Source organism: Heloderma suspectum, chromosome 2 (assembly GCF_057233095.1).
Source record: "Heloderma suspectum isolate Gila_16-S chromosome 2, 16-S_ref, whole genome shotgun sequence".
In the NCBI taxonomy this organism is placed as follows: domain Eukaryota; kingdom Metazoa; phylum Chordata; class Lepidosauria; order Squamata; family Helodermatidae; genus Heloderma; species Heloderma suspectum.
The window spans coordinates 16,928,069-16,950,277 of record NC_139459.1 but is presented as its reverse complement, the minus strand read 5'-3'; the positions used below and the strand labels follow the sequence as shown (position 1 = coordinate 16,950,277).

Below are 22,209 nucleotides of genomic sequence, written 5' to 3'. Positions count from 1 at the left end.
CTGACTGTTACTAGTGCTCAACATGGATTTGCTGAGAATATTGGGCCACCTTTCCTGCCCATTTGACTTAATGCTCTTAATATCCTGGGCTTTCAAAATCTTCTGAACATTTTAAGAACTTAAATATTGATGTACCACCTACAGATTTTGAACAAGAGAATTACGGCTTCTTTCCTTTAATCCAGCTCTTTATCCCCCACATTCATTTAGGTTTCTTTGAATTGGTCACTTATTGCTGTCTTAAAGATCCTTAATGAGACTCCCAAACCTCCTCTCAGTCTAATTTCATTTCAAAGCCTGTCAGATAGTAATTGGCTCTTGTTCATTTTGATAGCAGTCCTGTTATATAGGATTCTCCTAAGTACTCCCTTCCCAGCACTTAAAATTGGAACTGCAAGGGAACTGCTTGTGATGAAGGGTCGTAGCCTGAAAACTGAAGTGGGTCCTTGGGTGCTACCAGTACTGGTGTGATCACGATCCTACCTCACCCAGCAGGCCCTGAGGGGAAGGGCATTTAAACATCCTCAGGTTAGACTGTCCTGCTCCATCTGGGATTCCATCATCTGCTCTGGGCAACCGCTCAGGCAAGAGGCACAACGTGGTGGAGGCGGCTGAACTAAATCCAGGACTTGACTTCAGCACCATGGATAGCAGCAGTCATCATCATCATGGCGATCACTCGTGACCGAGTAAGATTGTCTTCCAGGGGTAGAGTCTTAGCAGTGGGTCTGTAGGTGGCTGTGAAGGCCAATTCTGGATCCACACAGCCTCTCACGGTGAGGACATAGGTTTCCAGGTGGAAGGCAATCACGATGAGGATTTGCTTGACGTGCCTTCTGCTGAGCTCGTTTCTCCCTTTCCCCCCATACTCCCCCCATTGTGAACTGCCCAGAGAGTTGTGAACCGCCCAGAGAGCTTCGGCTATTGGGCGGTATAGAAATGAAATAAATACATACATACATACATACTCGTGCTTCTTCAAAGTCCATAGCGCCTTTAATATAGGCTGACCTCCAGTTGGAACACTCATGGGTTAGAGCTTCCCAGTTCTCAATGCTTATGTTACTTTTTTTTTTAATTAGCTTTGAGAATATCTTTAAATCTCTTTTGCTGTCCACCAATATTCCGTTTTCCATTCATAAGTTGGGAATAAAGTAGCTGCTTTGGAAGACGATGATCAGGCATTTGAACAACATGGCTGGTCCAGCGAAGTTGATGTTGGAGAATCATTGTTTCAACACTGGTGGTTTTTGCTTCTTCCAATACGCTGACATTAGTCCGTCTGTGTTCCCAAGTAATCTGCAGAATTTTTCGGAGGCAGCGTTGATGAAATCTTTCAAGAAGTTGGAGGTGGCGTTTATAGGTGGTCCATGTTTCACAGGCGTACAGTAAGGTCGGTAGTACATTGACTTTGTAAACAAGCATTTTGATCTCCCTGCGAATGTCCCGATCCTTGAACACTCTGCGCTTCATTCGGGAGAATGCTACACTCACAGAGCTCAGGCGATGCTGAATTTCAGCATCTATGTCGGCTTTTGTGGAGAGATGGCTGCCAAGATAAGAAAAGTTATCAACATTTTACAGCATCACACCATTAAGCTGGGTTGATGGCACTACAGAGGGGTTGGTTTGTGCTTGCTGGTAAAGCACTTCGGGTTTTTTGATGTTAAGCGAGAGGCCGAGCTTTTCATATGCTTCTGCGAAGATGTCTAGGATAGTTTGGAGATCTTCCTCTGAATGTGCACAGATTACATTATCGTCAGCATATTGAAGTTCTATGACAGAGGTTGTAATTACTTTACTTTTTGCTTTCAGCCTACTGAGATTAAAAAGTTGTCCATCTGTTCGATATATGATTTCTACACCAGTGGGAAGTTTCCCTTCAACAAGGTGTAGAATCATAGCGATGAAGATAGCAAATAAAGTTGGAGCAATAACGCATCCCTGTTTAATGCCTGATCCCACTTTAAATGGATCACTTTGACAGCCATTGCTATCCAAGATTGTTGCCATCATGTCATCATGGAGGAGCCGCAAGATGTTCACAAATTTATTAGGGCATCCGGTTTTCAAAAGGATGGTCCAGAGAGCAGTTCGGTTTACAGTGTTGAAGGCCTTAGTCAGATCAATAAACGCCATGTATAGAGATTGGTTTTGCTCCCTGCATTTTTCTTGGAGCTGTCGTGCGGTGAAGATCATATCCACTGTCCCCCTGGAGGGGCAGAAGCCATTTTGGGATTCAGGGAGGATGTCTTCTGAGATAGGTAAAAGGCAGTTTGCGAGGATCCTTGCCAGGATTTTGCCTGCCGTAGCTAGAAGGGAGATGCCTCGATAGTTTCCACAATCTGTTCTATCACCCTTTTTGAAGAGAGTGATAATTATGGCATCCCTAAAGTCTGCTGGGATCTCCTCCCTCATCCAGATTTTTTCGATGAGCTTGTGAAGCTGTCATGTAGCTTCAGGCCCACCTTCTTTAAAGACTTCAACAGGGATCCCATCGGGTCCGCTAGCTTTGTTATTTTTCATTTGGTTGATGGCTTTACTGACTTCCTCCAAACTAGGGGATACTGCAAGCTCATCTCTGGTTTGTTTTTGTGGGATTTGCAAGAAGACCTTATCAGCCACAATAGAGTTACTGTTAAGGAGATTGTGGTAATGCTCTTTCCAACGCAGTGCAATAGACTCTTTAGGAATTCGGCACCATCTATTAAGCGTAGGGGGTTTGTACCATGATTTGTTGGTCCGTAGATGGCCTTTGTGGCATTAAAAAAGCCCCGTGCATCATGGGCATCTGCAAAATGCTGGATTTCTTGAGCCTTCTTTATCCACCAGGTGTTCTTAAATTCTCTAGTTCTTCTTTGGACCTCAGCCTTTGCACTGGCGTGGATTTTTTCCTTAGCAGCACAGTTGATGGCTTTTTGCCATATTTGGAAGGCTTTCCTTTTCTTATCAATAATATGTTCAATCTCCCTATCATTCTTATCAAGCCAATCCTGATGTTTCTTAGTTTGGTATCCGATAGTTTGTTCACAGGTTGCGATAATGGAGGTCTTCAATTTATTCCAGTGTTCCTCGACATTTTCAGGGGTTTCCATAGGTAGGCGTTCCTTAAGAGTTGTTTGAAAGCAGGCTTGCTTAATAGGATCTTGAAGGGCTTGGGTGTTGATTTTACGTCTTAGTTTTCTTCCTTGGAGGCTATGTTGAGGGACAATCTTAATGGCCATCGTGGAACGAATTAATCGGTGGTCTGTCCAGCAGCAGTCAGCACTCGTCATAGCTCTGGTGAGGAGTACATCGCAGCGATCTCTGGCGCGGACAATTACATAATCTAGGAGATGCCACTGCTTCAACCAAGGGTGATTCCATGATGTTTTAAATTTATTTTTCTGGCGAAAGAGTGTGTTGGTAATAACAAGATTATGCTCTGCACATTTAGTCAGAAGTAGAATTCCATGTGGTTGCTATTGCCGACTCCTTCTTTTCCAATGGTCCCCAACCACAAATCGAAATCACGCCCAACTCTTGCATTGAAATCACCCAGGAAGATAATTTTGTCCTCCTTAGGTATCTCTGATAAGATGGTATCCAGCTGGGAGTAAAAATTTTCTTTGATGTCTTCATCAGCATCTAATGTTGGTGCATAAGCACTTAAAATAGTTGCCTGCTGGTTTTTGGTGAGTTTTATTCGAAGGGTTGAGAGTTGTTCATTAATGCCAGTAGGAACTTCTGACAAGAGCTTCATAAGATCATTTTTAATAGCAAAGCCTACTCCATGTATTCATCGTTCTTGTTCAGGCAGTCCTTTCCAGAAGAAGGTATAACCTCCTTTTTCTTCCTTCAGTTGTCCCTCTCCTGCTCTTCGAGTTTCCTGGAGTGCTGCTAAATCAGTGTTAAAACGTCTCAGCTCCCTTGCAATGATGGCAGTCCTACGTTCAGGGCATTCACTATCTGTATTGTCCAGCAGTGTCCGTATATTCCATGTTCCAAAATTCATTTGTTTGCAACTGCTAAATGGTGACCCCACTGGATGCGGTAATCCAGTCAGGGAAGAGGTGAGGCAGACTATGTTTAGGGCACCTTTTCTAGCCCCTTCCCCATACGGAGTGAGCAGAGTGGATCTTAAATAGGACTGCTCAGTCGTGGATACAGCTGCCGAACTACTCAACTGCCTCGGTCCTTGAGTTGGGACAACTGAATCTGTATCCACTGCTCATGTGCCGGTCCATGACTAGGGGCTTCCAGGTTTCACAGTCCTGCCCCTGTTACCATGGGACTTTTGATTGTTTGGGGTTTGGATTGGAAGACGCCTGTGCGTGAATTTGTTTTATGTGTGGAGATCAGTGCACAATGATCAACACACAGTCTACACAGAAAAAGGCTCTAATCCAATGGCATGAATAACATGACGATTAGTAGTCCTTTATCTGCTGCAGCCTTCATCCGCCCTCACAGCCGTTGTAACATACACCTTGTTATCTTCCGCCTGTTCTGCCATTCAGGACTTTCTTGGATCGTTCTTTGTCTGGTTCCTCCCCCTTGACCTTACCGCCGTGGGTGGCCCTGCTGGGAGTACATGACTCCTGACAGCTTCGCTCACAGGGTTCATTGGAACACACAAGCCCACTCACCACAGCAAGGTGACAATCCAGCGAGTGAGACAGCAGCAGTGCTAGAGTACTGGCAAGTTACTCAAGCACTTGCTGGGAGCAAATGGCAGGAGAGTCTTTCTGGAAGCTCCGCCCCCTCAGATGCTGTAACTGGCAGTTAAAGGGCCAGCAGCTTTTTCCTGCAGGTGTTGGCTTTTTTTGCAGAGTGAAGGTTGGAGGAGTGAGAAGCCAATTGAGGACTGCTCCTCAGGGTCTCCCTCTTCACTAGAGGAGTCTGAGGTCCATTCCTCAGAGTCAGCGGGGCAGTGCCATCTCCTGGGGGGTCACGTGGACAGGATATGAAGTTCAAGACAGTGGGCCCCAGTTTATTTTTTCCATAAAAATAAACAGTTCCAATATGTTTTGGACCACGTGCACGTAAGTACTTCTTCAGGGAAATCTATAGAACATTGTACAAAATGTATATGTTATAGACTTGAAACATGTCCCTGCATTTTAAAAATATGTATATACAACATAACTGTAGCAATATACTTGTTTAAATTAGGCCAGATGTTGTGGCCATGAGGTCAGCACATTAGACCAAGTCTCAAAATGGCAATTTGCAAAGTGAATGAATTAGTCGCTGGTAGATGTTGCAGGTATCAGATTATACTTAGCAATGCATTCTGGGAAAGAGAAGCAATGGCTGATCTCTCTTTCTGAAAACATAACGGCCAGAATGCATCTAGCCTAATTTTTTTTACTTTTCTGTTTCTTCCCCAATCCCCTGCTTTTTGTACCACCTAGTGTGATGAAGAGTTCTGGAGAACTCAAAAGTTTGCACATTTTCTGGCTATGGTTGGTCCTAATAAAAGTATTGCCTGATGATTGATTTTGGACAAACATATTACAGCATAAGCATTCCTGGACTGTAGTACATTCTTCTAATGAAGTGGACTCTAGTCCACCAAAATGTATATCTTAAATAATGTGTTAGTCTTTAAGGTGCCACAAAACTCTCTGGTGTTTTTGCTGCAAAAGACCAACACAGTTACATTGCTGGAAATTATTACCTGAATTAGAATTTCTCTGCACTTTGGTCCTTGAGAAAGTGGTGCATAACACTAGAAAACCTATCAAGAAATAATGTTAATTAATTATTTTAAGGCAGCCTGTGGTGCTTTGGCTTTTTCTGATGGGTTATTACATCTGTGAATGCCCTGGGTTGTCTCCGTATATTCCTTATTTCTCCCCATTGCAGAATAAAGAATACAGGCTCTTAAACGAACAGCTGTCCACAGCCACCTCTGCTCATTCCACTGAGATACAGAAATTGAAGAAGGAACTGGAGCGATATGAGCAGAAGCAGCGTGACAGCAACCAGATTACCAGCTTGCAAGAAGAGATGGACTCCCTCCGGTTGGCGCTGGAGAAAGCTTATGGGGAAAGAAAGATAGTAGAAGATACTTACATGAAGGAGAAAGATGTGCTCCGAAAGGTAATTCTCTGCAGTACCAAAACCTTTCTGTCTCATAGTGTCAAAACCTTTGATACACCCTCTTCTAGTGTTTGGAGTCCCTCAGAAAGTAATGATGTTGTTTGATTTGGCTCCCATTTTGCATTTCTTGCTATTACACGCTTGCAGTATCTGTCTACAAGGCCTCATCTAAAGACACCACCCAGGTTACTTAGTATCTCTAAGTATCTTAGTATCTTTTGGCAATCGCAAAAATGCACATGTATTTGTATGCACGTATTTTGCGAATGCGCATTTTCTCATTGTGAAATGCGCATTTTCGTGAAGATGCATATTTGTGTGTGTGCAAAAATGTGATTTTGTGTGTGAAAAATGCACATTTTTGCACACACGCGAATATGCACTTTCACATACCTGTGTCAGGGTGGAAACTGAGCTGATAGAACTCCAGAGCAGTTCTGATTCTGAGGAGGATCAGCAATCCGTGGGAGAGGAGCCAGCTCATCCCTCACAGGCGCAGCAGCTGGCAGAGATTCCTCCTGCCGGCATTCCTGAGATAGATAGTGATCCTAGCAGTGAGAAAGTGCGGGAACAGGGCTTGCTAGATGCTCAACGCAGACGCAAAGAGCGACGAGCGATGGAGGGCGAGGAAAGGAGGTGTAGCGCCCGTTTGGTGCGCAAGCAACGGCCACCTCCTGTGGACCCAAGGGAAAGAGGGAGGATCTCTCCCTAGCCCATAAGTTCAGGGTCTTCAAGTGACTCTCCTTCAAATGGGGATCAACTGCCTACTCGGCACATAGGCCACTCGCTGTTCCTTGCTTAGTCGCTGGTGATTAGCATCTGAAAGAGTCATTAAGTTGGAAAAGGATTAAAGCCTTGAAAAGAATCCTTTCGTCTGTGTCTTGAGTTGGCTATTGGAGTCTACTGAAAGAGGCCGCTAGGGCGCCTCCTGACAACCTGAATATTTTGCAAATGCGCATTTTCGCATGTGCACAAATATGCGCATTTTTGCAGTCACCATTTTATTTCTCAGAAAATGGCGACCGCAAAGCTTGCTGAGGCCACCGGGGTGAGTGCAGGCCATTTTCTGAGCGCAGGCAAGGGGCGAGCAGGGGCTCAGCAAGCCGGGCTTGGGGGTGCGGGCATGGGGGGTTCCACCAAATTCCTAGACTGAATCGGGTGCCCGCACCATCCCTAGCCAGAGGAAACTCTAGGTTAGAACCTTTCTCCCTACTTGCAGGAGAGCATTTTTTTGTTTTGTTTTGTTGATTTTGTTTTTGCATTTTTACTGGGGGAACTGTTCAAAAATGACATTCCCTACCTAAAGCTGTAAATGCCGTCTCAGATTTCTGTCACCTCATTCTGCTGTGCTGCATATGATCTGCAGACCAGCCCTGACTCTCACATTATCAAATGGATTGGTTTGCTCCAAAAGAGACAGTTGCTTGGGGACCAGGATCACAGAGTTATTCTCTGTTCCTTTGGGGCACCTGATTTTGTGTCATACAGCAGTTTTACATGATGCCACAGACACTTCATGTGCGGCCTGTACTGAAGTCCTTTCTCCCTCCCCCAATTGTGCTAATATGGTGATCCGAGCCAGCTTGTAATTGCACCATACATGCAGCTTCTTTTGCTATTTTTCTAGGCAACTGCTCATTTTGCAACAACATGCATACAGCTAACCTAACAGCTGCGTTCAGACCTTAGGGAAAATTAATGCACCAAGATCTTTCAGGAGACGGTTCTGTAAAAGAGCTGCTCTAATTTTGCTGCTTTGGGGTTTTTTGTTTTAGGGCACACAGAGTAGCTCCTTAGAAAGCAGTTTGGAATTCTTTTGTAATAGACAGTTTACACCCTACAGACCCCTGCCTTCCATTTAAGTTTTTTTTAAAAATTCAATTGATAAAATACCTCTGTAGATTCTGGCTGCCAAGAAAACTGAAGAATGATGTATGAACACAGATAAAAATTAGAGTGCTGTATAGTTGTATGAGGCTTAGGATGCATGTCTTGTTAGTCCTACCAGGACAGCAAAAAATCTTTATTATACTAACATATAAAGCTTACTTCCTCCAACATCTTAGAATCCATATACACTTGCTGTAGCAATTTTCCAAATTATAGTTGTTCTGCTCAGAACTGCAACTGCATAGACTGAGAGGAACAACACAGTGAAATTTGGGTTGCCTGCCTAAAGCTTTGTCCAAATGCAACACAGTAGAGCAATATTGCATGCACTAAAATGGCTTGTCCAAAGCAATTCAATGAAGTAACACTGCTATGAGAAGATAGTAGGACTAGGACCTTGGGTGGATATGTCAGTTTCTCTTATTTGGCCAATTTTGGCTTTGGGATACAAGAAACTTTCAAGTTACTCTGAGCTTTTCTTTTCTTTTTTACCCTCAGACAAAATGAAGTTAGGTTGCACTCCTATGCATGTTTTGACAGAAAAAAAAGTCCTACAACTCCCATGCTGGCTGGGGCATGCTGGGAGTTGAAGGACTTTTTCTGTCGAAACATGCATAGGATTGCCCCATTAGGTACTTTTATTTTATGTTTTATGAAAGACTCAATCCTCCATGTTGTGGCAGAAATCCAACAGTAACAAAACAAGACCCATCCTTGGACTCTGTAAGCTTGAATGTCACTGGAGCCTGGCAGTATGGATTCTTGGCTTCCCTCAAAATTCCTCAGAAGTTTGGTCTGAGGAGGAATCCCAAATTCACTTCAGGTTTGGGCAAAATGTTTGCAGCGACTCTTGTCTATACCGTCTCTCTCTCTCTCTCTCCCTCCCTCTCTCTCTCTCTCTCACACACACACACACACACACTCCTTTTAACTCAAGGTTAGAAAACTATCCTTAGTGTTTCATGATGCACTGAGCCAGTGCAAGGTTTTTCCTGCTTGTGGCGAAAAATCCAAGTGGTGTGGACACATTCAAAGACGCACCTCCGCTAATTAACAGGAGGCACAATCTAGTGTTGCCTTCCCCAACCTGGTGTCCTCCAGATGTACTGGATTGCAATTTGTGAACTTCTAAAAGCTTATGGTCAGAAAGCTTTATACAAATGAACTTCTACATTCTCAGCTTTTATTGTATGGATTTTTAAAAATTGACTGCAGATCATTTGCCCACTTTTTTTTGTAAAAGAAAAACCTGGAATAATTGTGTGGAAAATTACAATACTTGAGGAGATGCTGCTACTATATAATACTTGTTTAGCATCAGGTGTGCTAGGCCCTCTATGAAACATAGGTGTGGAGTGGCTATTGCTCAGAGGGCTTGCAATTTCTATAAGGCAAGGGGACTCTGGGAAATGTAAGCTGCTCTAGAGGTGTAGCCAAAGAGAGGCTGGGATATAAAACCTTTCTAGAAAAGTGCATTTTGAGGGAAGAAACATAGGTAAGGTGTTTTGAGAAGGGAGATGAGAGAACATTTTGTTGGTGTAGGGGTGTGCAGGCATCTGCATTCCGCAGAAGTCTTCATTTAAGCATACCCCTGGTGATTCAAAATGTTGCTTATTTCTTAATCAATAAAAAGTACTTCGGCTAAGATATAACCAGCCTATTCCTTTAAGAAAATTATGATGATGATGCCATTAATGTCCACAGTGCTTTAAAAATCAATATTTTTTATGTTTTTTGCCATAGATGATTTTTTTCTACATTGCACTCACTGCCAAGGGAACCCTTGAAATGTCTACTATGAAATCCCAACACATTACAGAGGATTCTTGGGCATCTTCTAGGCTGTAGCACACTCTATTCATACAGGGCGCTCGCCCGGCTTATTGTACATGATCAATGTCATGGTCAGTGAACAGAGCTTCCTCTAAAACTAAAAGGTAAAGGTGTCCCCAGCCAGTCGTGTCTGACTCTAGGGTGTGGTGCTCATCTCCATTTCTAAGCTGAAGAGCCAGTGCTGTCCGAAGACGCTTCCGTGGTCATGTGGCTGGCATGACTGAACACCAAGGTGCACAGAACACTGTTACCTTTCCCGCCAAAGCGGTGCCTATTTATCTACTTGCAATTTCTTGCTTTCGAACTGCTAGGTTGGCAGAAGCTGGGACTGAAGACAGGAGCTCACTCCGTCACGCAGCACTCGGGTCTCGAACTGCTGTCCTGCCGACCTTCCGGTCTACAGTTCAGCGTCTTAGCCACTAAGCCACCACGGCCCCTCTCCTCTAAAACTACCACACTGCTTTCCTGTAACTGCATGAAGCAGGGGAAAATTGGAGGTGAAGGACTAGCTCTCCTTATTGGTCTCCTCTGATAAGTGTCCAGCAAGCCCCAGAATTCCCTGGAAAATGCAATCTGAAAAACACCTTTCTATCTTAGACTCATGGAGCAAATGCTATTTATAACCAAAGTTTGTTAATTTTTTAAAAATAAGTTACATTCCCTATAACATATGATCCAAAGCAATTCTATAAGGCTGTTAAGGTAACTGTTTCACTATTGCATGTTGTTATTCCAACGACTGAAGGAGGATCGAAAACCGGTTCAGCTATAAAAGCCAGCCAGGTGAAACTCAATCGCTGTACTGAGTTGGCTGATCTTGCGCTGGCCTATATTGTGGATGGCAATATTTCTCTCTTGTTTTTCCTTAGCGGATATCGGACTTAGAAGAAGAGAATGTGCTTCTGAAGAAGGAAAAAGAGGAGCTTAACAACAAAATCTTGCATCAGTCTGAAGGTAAGGAGGAGCCTCATATGGCTTCGTTAACACTAATAATGAACAGAAGGATTCTTAGTGTTGTTGCTCTTTCTTTATATTGTTATGAGTCCTTCTCTCTTACTCTCAGCTGTGAATGATAAGCAGAAACATGTTAATGTTCAAATAGGCTCCCTTCTCCCCCTTCCAAAAACATTTCTTGAAATATCTTTCCCAGAGGTAGAATGGCAACAGGGGAAAGTGATTTAATCACTAGAGGGGCAGGAGGAATTAAGCATGGGATAAACCATCTAAAAGATTTCCCCCTCCCCGCTTCAGTTACATTTCTGGGTTTAATCAGAGCAACTGCAAGGGAAAACTACAAACAGAAAGGCAATTTAAGAAGAGAGATATTCAAGCAGCAGCGTTTGCATTGCAACCAAGGATCTGTTTAACTGGGTACAGTGGGCAACTAATTTTAAAAGCTGAGTTAGTCATTGACTGGCAAATGGCAAATCCACAAAGTTGGAGCATGAAAATATTTTGCAGTGTTTTTAAGGACTATAGAGTCAATAAATACTGAAAAATTCTTGAACTTTTATAAACTCATCGTTAGAAAGCTTGCTAAAAATGAACTTCCTATTTCCCAGCTTTTATTGCATGGATTTTGCATTTTATTGATTGCATATCAATTGCCCACTTTTTTTTTGTAAAGAGAGAGAGAAAACAGCTGGGAAAACTATAGTGGGTTTAAAGAACAGAAGCACTTGGTGAATACCTCGATTATCTGATCACAGAAGCCCACGGGTTAAAAGAATTACCTTTCATTATTGGGGCTGTCACCTGACTAAAAAATATTACTTGATTGACCAGATGTGATTTGATTGATCAGTTGAAGGTTGTCCAAAACAGCTTTCCCCAACTTGGTACCTTCCAGTTGTGCTGGGCTGTTTTTAAATGATGCATATATGTAGAAGAGGCATTTCCCCCTGTGTGAGAGTAAAGACAGAATACTTCTAAGATGGCTCCTGCCATTTGCAGTTTTCATAAATATTTATATTAACAATAGTTAACTTTTAAAATGTATTGTCTGATTATTTGGAAGATGCCTTTTAGTGGAATTAAAATATTTTAATTGGTCTGAACACTTAAGTGAATCAGGGTTGCAGCCTGAACAGATTCATTATAGAACAGATATGTGCAGCTTATGCATCTAGTTTATTTCTAAAGCCGGCAACATAGGCGAGTGTGCATAAGAGCAAAGGCCGATGGAGTATTTTAAGAGCGCTAACAGCGCAGTTTTTCACCTGGCCTCACAATGAGTGTTACCAGCATACACGTGCTTTCCACGTCGGGGAGTGCACTTGACTAATGATCCAAGAGTTCAATGTGTCATTTTCCCCCTTCATTTTTTTCCTCACAAGATGAATTTGCACGAAATGCTGTTGAGGAAAACCTCCTGATGAAGAAGGAGCTAGACGAGGAAAGAGCTCGTTATCAGAACCTTGTGAAGGAGTATTCGAGGCTAGAGCAGAGCTACGACAACTTGAGGGACGAGATGACAATCACAAAGGTAATGGGAAAGTACTTTTTGCTTGATACCATGCTGAGATATTAGTATAGAGAACAATGACAATGACTTACCTGTATAGGATTGCTGTAAGGCAAAAGTGTTCAATTATGGAGGCTGAATTCAATTTATGGATAAGCTCTTGGGAGCCACCTGGCAAAGGCAGAATGAGGTGGGGCTAAAGGCAAAGGGCAGGGCCAAGATACCAAGAATACCAGCCTATTGTAGCTTAAAGCTCTTATTTCCAGCAACTAAGCTTTAGGAGAGGCATTTAAACCTGTTAGAAGGGGAGGGGGGACACAGGAAACCACCAAATGATTGGCAGATGGTGGGAAGGAGGTGGTGCCCAGGGAAGGGGGTGTGGCCTAGGGGAGGGAGTGTTGGCCATCTGGGGAACCCCAGAGGGTCCTATTTGGACCACAGGTCTGAGGTTCTGTAAAGACACTAAAACCTATTAGTGGGACCTGCAAGAAAATGTCGCAGTGTTCAGGATTCCAGCCACCCTTTTCCATTCTCTCCTCCCACCAACAGTCAGCATTCCATTGCCACTGAGCATGCTCAGTCCTCTTGTATTTGTTTTTGCAGGTTCTTTTAAAAGATTTTTTGTCAAAACATTTCCCCCCAAGACTGCTGACACTTCCCTTTTGTGTGTCCCTTTTGTGGAGGCAGGGCAGAGGGCAAAAGGGGTGGGGTGAAAAATACCTGCATGTTGTAGCTTTAAGTTCTTACCATCAGTAGCTAAGCCTTGGGAGAGTCATTTCAACCTTTTGGAGCGCCAGGAGAACTATACAAAAGCTGGGGAACCACCAAGCTATACGTGGTTGGGGGAAAGGGGGCGGGGTCAGCGGAATGGGGCGTGACCTCCAGATGGCTGGATTGGAACTGGGGGGGCAGATTTGGCCCCTGGACCTGAGGTTCCCCGCCCCCTGCAGTTAAATGTACAGCCCTGGCACATGATTGACCCACTCAAACAAAACACTTGTTTTTCCTGTATCTGCACCTCCAGAAATTGTTCTTAAAAACCACCCCACATTCCATCACAACTGGCCCTTGATCTCTCTGAGTACCAAGTTACTTTAATACAGTTGATCTTTCTTTGGATAGCAAACCCCAGGACATAGAAGAAACCCATCTACCCAAAGCAGCCTGGAATCAGACTCCAGTTACCCGTCAGTTTCGACATCCGAGGTTGGAGATACAGAGGATGCAATACAGCAAGTGGAGGTATGGAAATGCAGTTCAAACAGAGCTTGGGAAAGGCCCAGGCGGGTTCCTGCATTGTCAACAGAGTGCCAGTTATGCCATGGTTTGCTCTCTAAGTAGTCTAAATGAAGTAGATGGAGTAGAGATGTGATTCAGAAATGTGACTATTAAGTTTTCTTACGCTGCTAGAAAGCCAGTGCTAATTATGTCTGGAGCAGCAAATGTGAAAACCTTATCCTTGCATTGAAAAGTTATACTGTTTTATATCTTTAAATTAGCCAATTAGAGAGGATTAATTTTTAAAGGCACGCTTTTAGTAAACACTTAGGCTGTAAACACAGTGCATTAAGTAATGATGATTAAAAGTAAACCCAGTGGTTAATAATACATTTATATAGCATACTTTCCTTTCAAACGGGTTATAACTGCCTTCCCAGCCCTCCTGAAGACTGATTTTCATTCAATTGTGTTTTCAGAAAGAGAGTTTTCCAGGCTTGGTGCACTTTTAGTATAGCCAACCTTTTAAAGTACATTAAAGCAGAAGGCATTAACATATTTATCCATGTAGCATGTTGGTTAAGAATACAAAGAATATTCCAGACTCTTCTCTGTGCTCTCTGGAAGAGGTTTAGAGTATTGTTAAATTTAAGTTATGAACTTAAGGCTGACATTCTCAACTTTTTAAAACAAAATGAGTTGAGCCAACATGTCCAGTGTGGGAGGATCTCACTGTGGTAGTTTAGTCATGATTGATGGGCTTAGCAAAAGAAATGTTTGAGTTATTAAGAGTGAAAAGCAAAATTAAATGGGGTCTAAAGCCCTGCTTTGACATTCCTTCATCTGTTATGGATTTTCTTGTGGTCTTTAATCACTTCAATTCTCAGTGCAGCCGTTTCCCCTTCCATTAAATCTGGTATTAGGATTGCTACTTACCTGACCTTGAGAGCTAGAAAGATGAAGATGGATTTGTGAAATTGTGACTTGCTTTGAATGGAATCTGTTCCTCCCAAGTACAAAGTGTTAAGGCCTCTCGCACTGCCAAAGCCTGCACATTCATTCATTCATTCATTCAATTTCTCAATTGCCCATCTGGCCAGTCACCCGGCCGCTCTGGGCAATGTACATCAATACAAACAGTTTTAAAACAATAAAATTTTACATTAAAACATCATTTTTCTAAAAATACCCTAACCCACCCCAAATGCCTGCCTGAACAACCATGTTTTTAATGTGTGGCAGAAGCTCATTAAAGAGCTTGTGCATGCATTCCCTTGTTGTTGTTGTTGTTTTTCCTCGTGGCTTGGATACACTGAATTCCCACAACCACCTTCTGTATACGGTTGTTGTTGTTCAGTCGTTCAGTCGTGTCCGACTCTTCGTGATCCCATGGACCATAGCACACCAGGCCTTCCTGTCCTGCGCTCTCTCCCAGAGTGTGCTCAAGTTCATATTCATGGAATTGGTGATACTATCTAGCCATCTCATCCTCTGCTGTCCCCTTCTCCTTTTGCCTTCAGTCTTTCCCAGCATCAGGGTCTTTTCCAGAGAGTTTTCTCTTCACATTAGGTGGCCAAAATATTTGAGCTTCAGCTTCAGTATCTGTCCTTCCAATGAGCGCTCAGGCTTGATTTCCTTTAGGATTGACTGATTTGACCTCCTTGCAGTCCAGGGGACTCATAAGAGTCTTCTCCAGCACCACAGTTCGAAAGCATCAATTCTTCGGTGCTCAGCCTTCCTTATAGTCCAGCTCTCACAGCCATACATTACTACTGGGAAAACCATAGCTTTGATTAGACGGACCTTTGTCGGCAAGGTGATGTCTCTGCTTCTTACTATGCTGTCTAGGTTTGCCATAGCTTTCCTCCCAAGGAGCAAGCGTCTTTTAATTTCATGGCTACAGTCACCATCTGCGGTGATCTTGGAGCCCAAGAAAGTAAAATCTGTCACTGCTTCCATTTCTTCCCCTTCTATATGCCAGGAAGCGATGGGGCCAGATGCCATGATCTTAGTTTTTTTAATGTTGAGTTTCAAACCAGCTTTTGCACTCTCCTCTTTTACCCTCAACAAGAGGCTCTTGAGATCCTCTTCGCTTTCTGCCATTAGGGTGGTATCGTCTGCATATCGGAGGTTGTTGATAATTCTCCCAGCAATCTTAATTCCAACCTCTGATTCATCCAACCCGGCATTTCTCATGATGTACTCTGCATATAAGTTAAATAAGCAGGGTGACAATATGCAGCCTTGTCGTACTCCTTTCCCAATTTTGAACCACTCGGTTGTTCCATGTCTGGTTCTTACTGTTGCTTGTTGACCCTCGTACAGGTTTCTCAGGAGACAGGTAAGGTGGTCTGGTATTCCCATCACTTTAAGAATTTGCCACAGTTTGTTGTGATCCACACAATCAAAGGCTTTAGCGTAGTCAATGAAGCAGAAATAGACGTTTTTCTGGAATTCTCTTGCTTTCTCCAAGATCCAGCGAAAGTTGGTGATTTGATCTCTAGTTCCTCTGCCTCTTCGAAACCCCGCTTGTACTTCTGGTAGTTCTCGGTTCGCATACTGCTGAAGCCTAGCTTGTAGGATTTTGAGCATCACCTTGCTGGCATGTGAAATGAGCGCAATTGTGCGGTAGTTTGAACACTCTTTGGCATTGCCCTTCTTTGGAATTGGAATGTCAACTGACCTTTTCCAGTCTTGCGGCCATTGTTGAGTGTTCCAAATTTGTTGGCATATTGAGTGCAGCACTTTAACAGCATCATCTTTTAGGATTTTAAATAGCTCGGCTGGAATACTGTCATCTCCGCTAGCTTTGTTGTTACTAATGCTTCCTAAGGCCCACTTGACTTCACTCTCTAGGATGTCCGGCTCAAGTTCAGTGACCGCACTCTCATGGCCATTAGGGACATTCAGATCTTTCCTGTATAGTTCCTCTGTGTATTCTTTCCACCTCTTCTTAATCTCATCTGCTTCTGTTAGGTCCCTGCCTTCTTTGTCCTTGATCATGCCCGTCTTTGCACAAAACGTTCCCTTGAGATCTCCAATTTTCTTGAAGAGATCTCTAGTCTTCCCCATTCTGTTGTTTTCCTCGATTTCTTTGCATTGTTCATTTAAGAAGGCCTTCTTGTCTCTCCTTGCTATTCTCTGGAACTCTGCATTCAGTTGGATATATCTTCCCCTTTCTCCCTTGCTTTTCGCTTCTCTTCTTTCGTGAGCTACTTGTAAAGCCTCATCAGACAGCCACTTGGCTTTCTTGCATTTCTTTTTCTTTGGGATGGATTGAGTTGCTGCCTCCTGAACAATGTTACGGACCTCCGTCCATAGTTCCTCAGGCACTCTGTCTATCAGGTCTAATCCCTGAAATCTATTCCTCACCTCCACTGTATATTCATCAGGGATATGATTTAGGTCATACCTGAATGGTTTAGTGGTTTTCCCTATGTTCTTCAATTTAAGCCGAAATTTTGCAATAAGAAGCTCATGATCTGAGCCACAGTCAGCTCCAGGTCTTGTTTTGACTGACTGTATAGAGCTTCTCCATCTTTGGCTGCAAAGGACATAATCACTCTGATTTCGATATTGACCATCTGGTGATGTCCATGTGTAGAGTCGCCTCTTGTGCTGTTGGAAAAGAGTGTTTGCTATGATCAGCGCGTTCTCTTGGCAAAACTCTATTAGCTTTTGTCCTGCTTCATTTTGTACACCAAGGCCATGCCTGCCTGTTATCCCGGTGATTTCTTGACTTCCTACTTTAGCATTCCAATCCCCTATGATGAAGAGGACATCTTTTTTTGGTGTTAGTTCTAGAAGGTGTTGTAGGTCTTCATAGAACCGATCAACCTCAGCTTCTTCGGCCTCAGTGGTTGGGGCATAGACTTGAATTACTGTGATGTTGAATGGTTTGCCTTGGATTCGTACTGAGATCATTCTATCGTTTTTGAGATTGTACCCCAGTACTGCTTTTCCCACCCTTTTGTTGACTATGAGTGCTACTCCATTTCTTCGACAGGATTCTTGCCCACAGTAGTAGATATGATGGTCACCTGAATTAAATTTGCCCCTGCCTGTCCATTTTAGTTCGCTGATTCCCAAGATGTCGATGTTCAATCTTGCCATCTCATGTTTGACCACCTCCAGCTTACCTTGATTCATTGATCTGACATTCCAGGTTCCTAAACAATATTGTTCTTTACAACATCGGATTTTCTTTTCACCACCAGACACATCCACAGCTGAGTGTCCTTTCGGCTTTGGCCCAGCCGCTTCACTCTGGCGCTACTTGGAAATACCCTCTGCTCTTCCCCAGTGGTATATTGGACACCTTCCGACCTGAGGGGCTCATCTTCCGGCGTCATCTCTTTTAGCCTTGTGATACGTTCCATGGGGTTTTCTTGGCAAGAATACTGGAATGGGTTGCCATTTCCTTCTCCAGTGGACCACATTTTGTCAGAACTCTCTGCCATGACCTGTCCGTCTTGGGTGGCCCTGCGTGGCATAGCTTATGGCTTCACTGAGTTACGCAAGCCCCTTTGCCACAACAAGGCAGTGATCCATGAAGGAGTCTGTATAGGGTAGGCCAGAGGAATTGTGGGGGCCAGTACTGGTGACTCAGTCCATGGTGGGAATTTTGTGCACAAAGGCCTGTGCAATCCATTTCCTTCTTTGGGGTGGGAAATGCTTTCTTGATTGATTTTCTCTTTGGTGAAAGAGTGTTGAACCAGCCACACGGGAAGTCCCTTTTCAAACAAGCTGAGCCATTGTAGGTGCTGCTGAATGGCTCTCAGCAATGTGCTCATTCTGTATGTTTCGGGGGCAGTTGTAGCCTCCTCCAGATTACTTTGGATGCTCATCACTTTTTCTGCTTTTCTACCACAGGAGGTTGGCTTGGAGAAGGCAGCCATGGACATGACCCTCTTCCTAAAGCTTCAGAAGAGAGTGCGGGAACTTGAACAAGAGAGAAAGAAACTGCAAAACCAACTGGAGAAGAAAGAGAACGAAAGCAAAAAAGCCCAGGTAGAAAATGGCATGTTGCTGCTATCAGTATTGGTTTCAAATCTATAATAGGCATTTCTGTGAAAAAATTGAAACATACATTAAGAATGGAACTAATGCTGCATTAAAGGCATCCCTGCTGTGAGTTTAATATCCCCATGCGAGTGTAACAGCTAGTGAACATTATCCATGTCCTTACATTGTGACATGTTTCTTCCAGTCGCCCTTCCCATTCTACTATTGGCTGCTTCCAGTGGTGGGGTGGGGGAGGGATGTCTAACGTTGTGACATGAGAACACAGATGACCATTACTAGGTGTTGCAGAGGGGGATACTGAGCATAAAATGCTTAGCAAATTCAGCTGGTGAGTGCCAATAGAGGCCACTGAGAAGCAAGAGGAAAGTATCATCAACATGCTCAGGATAATGTCAAGGTTTGCAGAAATAAAAAAAAAGTTTGGAAAAACAAATCTAAATCCACCCTCCCTGTAGTCTGAAATGGTTCAATACTAGGAATTCTATTTCATGTGATTGATCTGAATCTGTACATCATCTCTAAGAGTACTATTAAAGCAGGTATGCAAAAATGTTGCCTTCTGGTAGGCCGTTAGGATTTTGCTCTTGTTCATAAATACTTTGCAAATCATCTCACTAATATCTTTGTGTCCTGCGTCCTGAGACCTACACACCCTGGCCATGCCATGCTTCATTGGGAATCCATGCATAAGTATGATGCTTTATTCTGTTGCTGCCGCCTTCTGCCAGAGGACAGGCTTTGCAATCATTGGAATGCACAATCAATGTTGGAATGATTTATCTCACTGTAGGTTTAATTGGCCTGGCAATGACTCTGTTTCTGAGCTGTCATGAATCCAATTGATTCTGTTTCCCAGGCCTGTGGGAAATTTGTGTCCTGAACTTAGTCATGATAGTTTGAGGCCAGATGGTGAAAAGGCAGCATGAACTTGGATGTCGTCTGCTAGTCTGCGTTTTCTGCTAGCCTGTTTCTAAAAGGCACCTTGTTAACGAAAGGAGATAAGCACCTTTTCCTACTAGGCAGATAATGGCTAGGTTCACACAACATGCAAACCCATACTCGGTGGCTGAGCATGGGCAGTTTTGAACCATGGGTTTGTTGAACTGTGGGTTAGCGTGTTGTCCAAACCCAGGACATTTTCCTCACGATGGCTTGTTAACCACCCTGAAGAACCCAACAAACCATGGGTCCTCAAGGTGGCTTGTTTGAGAAAAATAAGCCATACTGAATGGTTAACAAGCCACCCTGCGGAAAATGGCCTGGGTTTGGACAACATGCTAACCCACGGTTCAACAAATAACCCGTGGTTTAAAACAACCCACACTCAACCACTGAGTGTGGGTTAGCATGTTGTGTGAACCCAGTGTGCGATACAGAGAGCAATGCTTCAGCAAGTCCAGCTGATGGTAAGAGGCATTCTCGTCCAGCTGAAGTGTTGGACGTGGAAACCCAGAGGACTCTGAACCGAGATCCCTACTTAAGACACAAATGCTCACTGGTTGACTCTGAGCAAGTCTTATGGAGTGTCTATAGCTCAGTGGTAAAGCGTATGCTTTGCATGGAGAAGGCCCCAGGTTCAATAACTGGCATCTCCAGTTTAAAAAGTATCAGGTTGCAAGTAATGTGAAAGGCCTCTGTGTGCCTGAAATTCTGAAGAGTGACAGACAGACAGTCAGTGTAGACAATAAAGGGAGAGATGGACCCTGGTATAACACAGCTTCCTATGTCCCTAAGTATGTCGGCTTTTTGTTGTTGTTCAGTCGTTCAGTCGTGTCCGACTCTTCGTGACCCCATGGACCATAGCACGCCAGGCCTTCCTGTCCTGCGCTCTCTCCCGGAGTGTGCTCAAGTTCATATTCATTGCATCCGTGATGCTATCTAGCCATCTCATCCTCTGCCGTCCCCTTCTCCTTTTGCCTTCAGTCTTTCCCAGCATCAGGGTCTTTTCCAGGGAGTTTTCTCTTCGCATTAGGTGGCCAAAATATTTGAGCTTCAGCTTCATTATCTGTCCTTCCAATGAGCGGTCAGGGTTGATTTCCTTTAGGATGGACTGATTTGACCTCCTTGCAGTCCAGGGGACTCGTAAGAGTCTTCTCCAGCACCACAGTTCGAAAGCATCAATTCTTCGGCGCTCAGCCTTCCTTATAGTCCAGCTCTCACAGCCATACATTACTACTGGGAAAACCATAGCTTTGATTAGACGGACCTTTGTCGGCAAGGTGATGTCTCTGCTTCTTACTATGCTGTCTAGGTTTGCCATAGCTTTCCTCCCAAGGAGCAAGCGTCTTTTAATTTCATGGCTACAGTCACCGTCTGCGGTGATCTTGGAGCCCAAGAAAGTAAAATCTGTCACTGCTTCCATTTCTTCCCCTTCTATATGCCAGCAAGTGATGGGGCCAGATGCCATGATCTTCGTTTTTTTAATGTTGAGTTTCAAACCAGCTTTTGCACTCTCCTCTTTCACCCTCAACAAGAAGCTCTTTAGATCCTCTTCGCTTTCTGCCATTAGGGTGGTATCGTCTGCATATCGGAGGTTGTTGATAATTCTCCCGGCAATCTTAATTCCGACCTCTGATTCATCCAACCCGGCATTTCTCATGATGTACTCTGCATATAAGTTAAATAAGCAGGGTGACAATATGCAGCCTTGTCGTACTCCTTTCCCAATTTTGAACCAATCGGTTGTTCCATGTCTGGTTCTGACTGTTGCTTCTTGACCCTCGTACAGGTTTCTCAGGAGACAGGTAAGGTGGTCTGGTACTCCCATCACTTTCAGAATTTGCCACAGTTTGTTGTGATTCACACAATCAAAGGCTTTAGCGTAGTCAATGAAGCAGAAATAGACGTTTTTCTGAGATTCTCTTGCTTTCTCCATGATGCAGCGAATGTTGGCGATTTGATCTCTAGTTCCTCTGCCTCTTCTAAACCCAGCTTGCACTTCCGGTAGTTCTCGGTTCACATACTGCTGAAGCCTAGCTTGTAGGATTTTGAGCATCACCTTGCTGGCATGTGAAATGAGCGCAATTGTGCGGTAGTTTGAACACTCTTTGGCGTTGCCCTTCTTTGGAATTGGAATGTCAACTGACCTTTTCCAATCTTGCGGCCACTGTTGAGTGTTCCAGATTTGTTGGCATATTGAATGCAGCACTTTAACAGCATCATCTTTTAGGATTTTAAATAGCTCAGCTGGAATACTGTCATCTCCGCTAGCTTTGTTGTTACTAATGCTTCCTAAGGCCCACTTGACTTCACTCTCGAGGATGTCCGGCTCAAGTTCAGTGACCGCACTCTCATGGCTATCAGGGACATTCAGATCTTTCCTATATAGTTCTTCTTTGTATTCTTTCCACCTCTTCTTAATCTCATCTGCTTCTGTTAGGTCCCTGCCTTCTTTGTCCTTGATCATGCCCGTCTTTGCACAAAACGTTCCCTTGAGATCTCCAATTTTCTTGAAGAGATCTCTAGTCTTTCCCATTCTGTTGTTTTCCTCGATTTCTTTGCATTGTTCATTTAAGAAGGCCTTCTTGTCTCTCCTTGCTATTCTCTGGAACTCTGCATTCAGTTGGCTATATCTTCCCCTTTCTCCCTTGCTTTTCGCTTCCCTTCTTTCGTGAGCTACTTGTAAAGCCTCATCAGACAGCCACTTGGCTTTCTTGCATTTCTTTTTCTTTGGGATGGATTTCGTTGCTGCC

General features: G+C 43.7%; 1 protein-coding gene across 1 annotated transcript in view; it reads left to right on the top strand.

Annotated features, from left to right (window-relative positions):
* Positions 1-22,209, top strand: part of MYO5B (myosin VB) — a 386,556-nt gene that overhangs the window by 309,754 nt on the left and 54,593 nt on the right. The window contains exons 22-26 of the mRNA XM_084832892.1: positions 5,851-6,087; positions 10,680-10,764; positions 12,147-12,295; positions 13,397-13,516; positions 18,365-18,502. Of these exons, the coding sequence (XP_084689018.1) occupies positions 5,851-6,087; positions 10,680-10,764; positions 12,147-12,295; positions 13,397-13,516; positions 18,365-18,502 (729 nt within the window). The remainder of the gene's footprint in view (positions 1-5,850; positions 6,088-10,679; positions 10,765-12,146; positions 12,296-13,396; positions 13,517-18,364; positions 18,503-22,209) is intronic.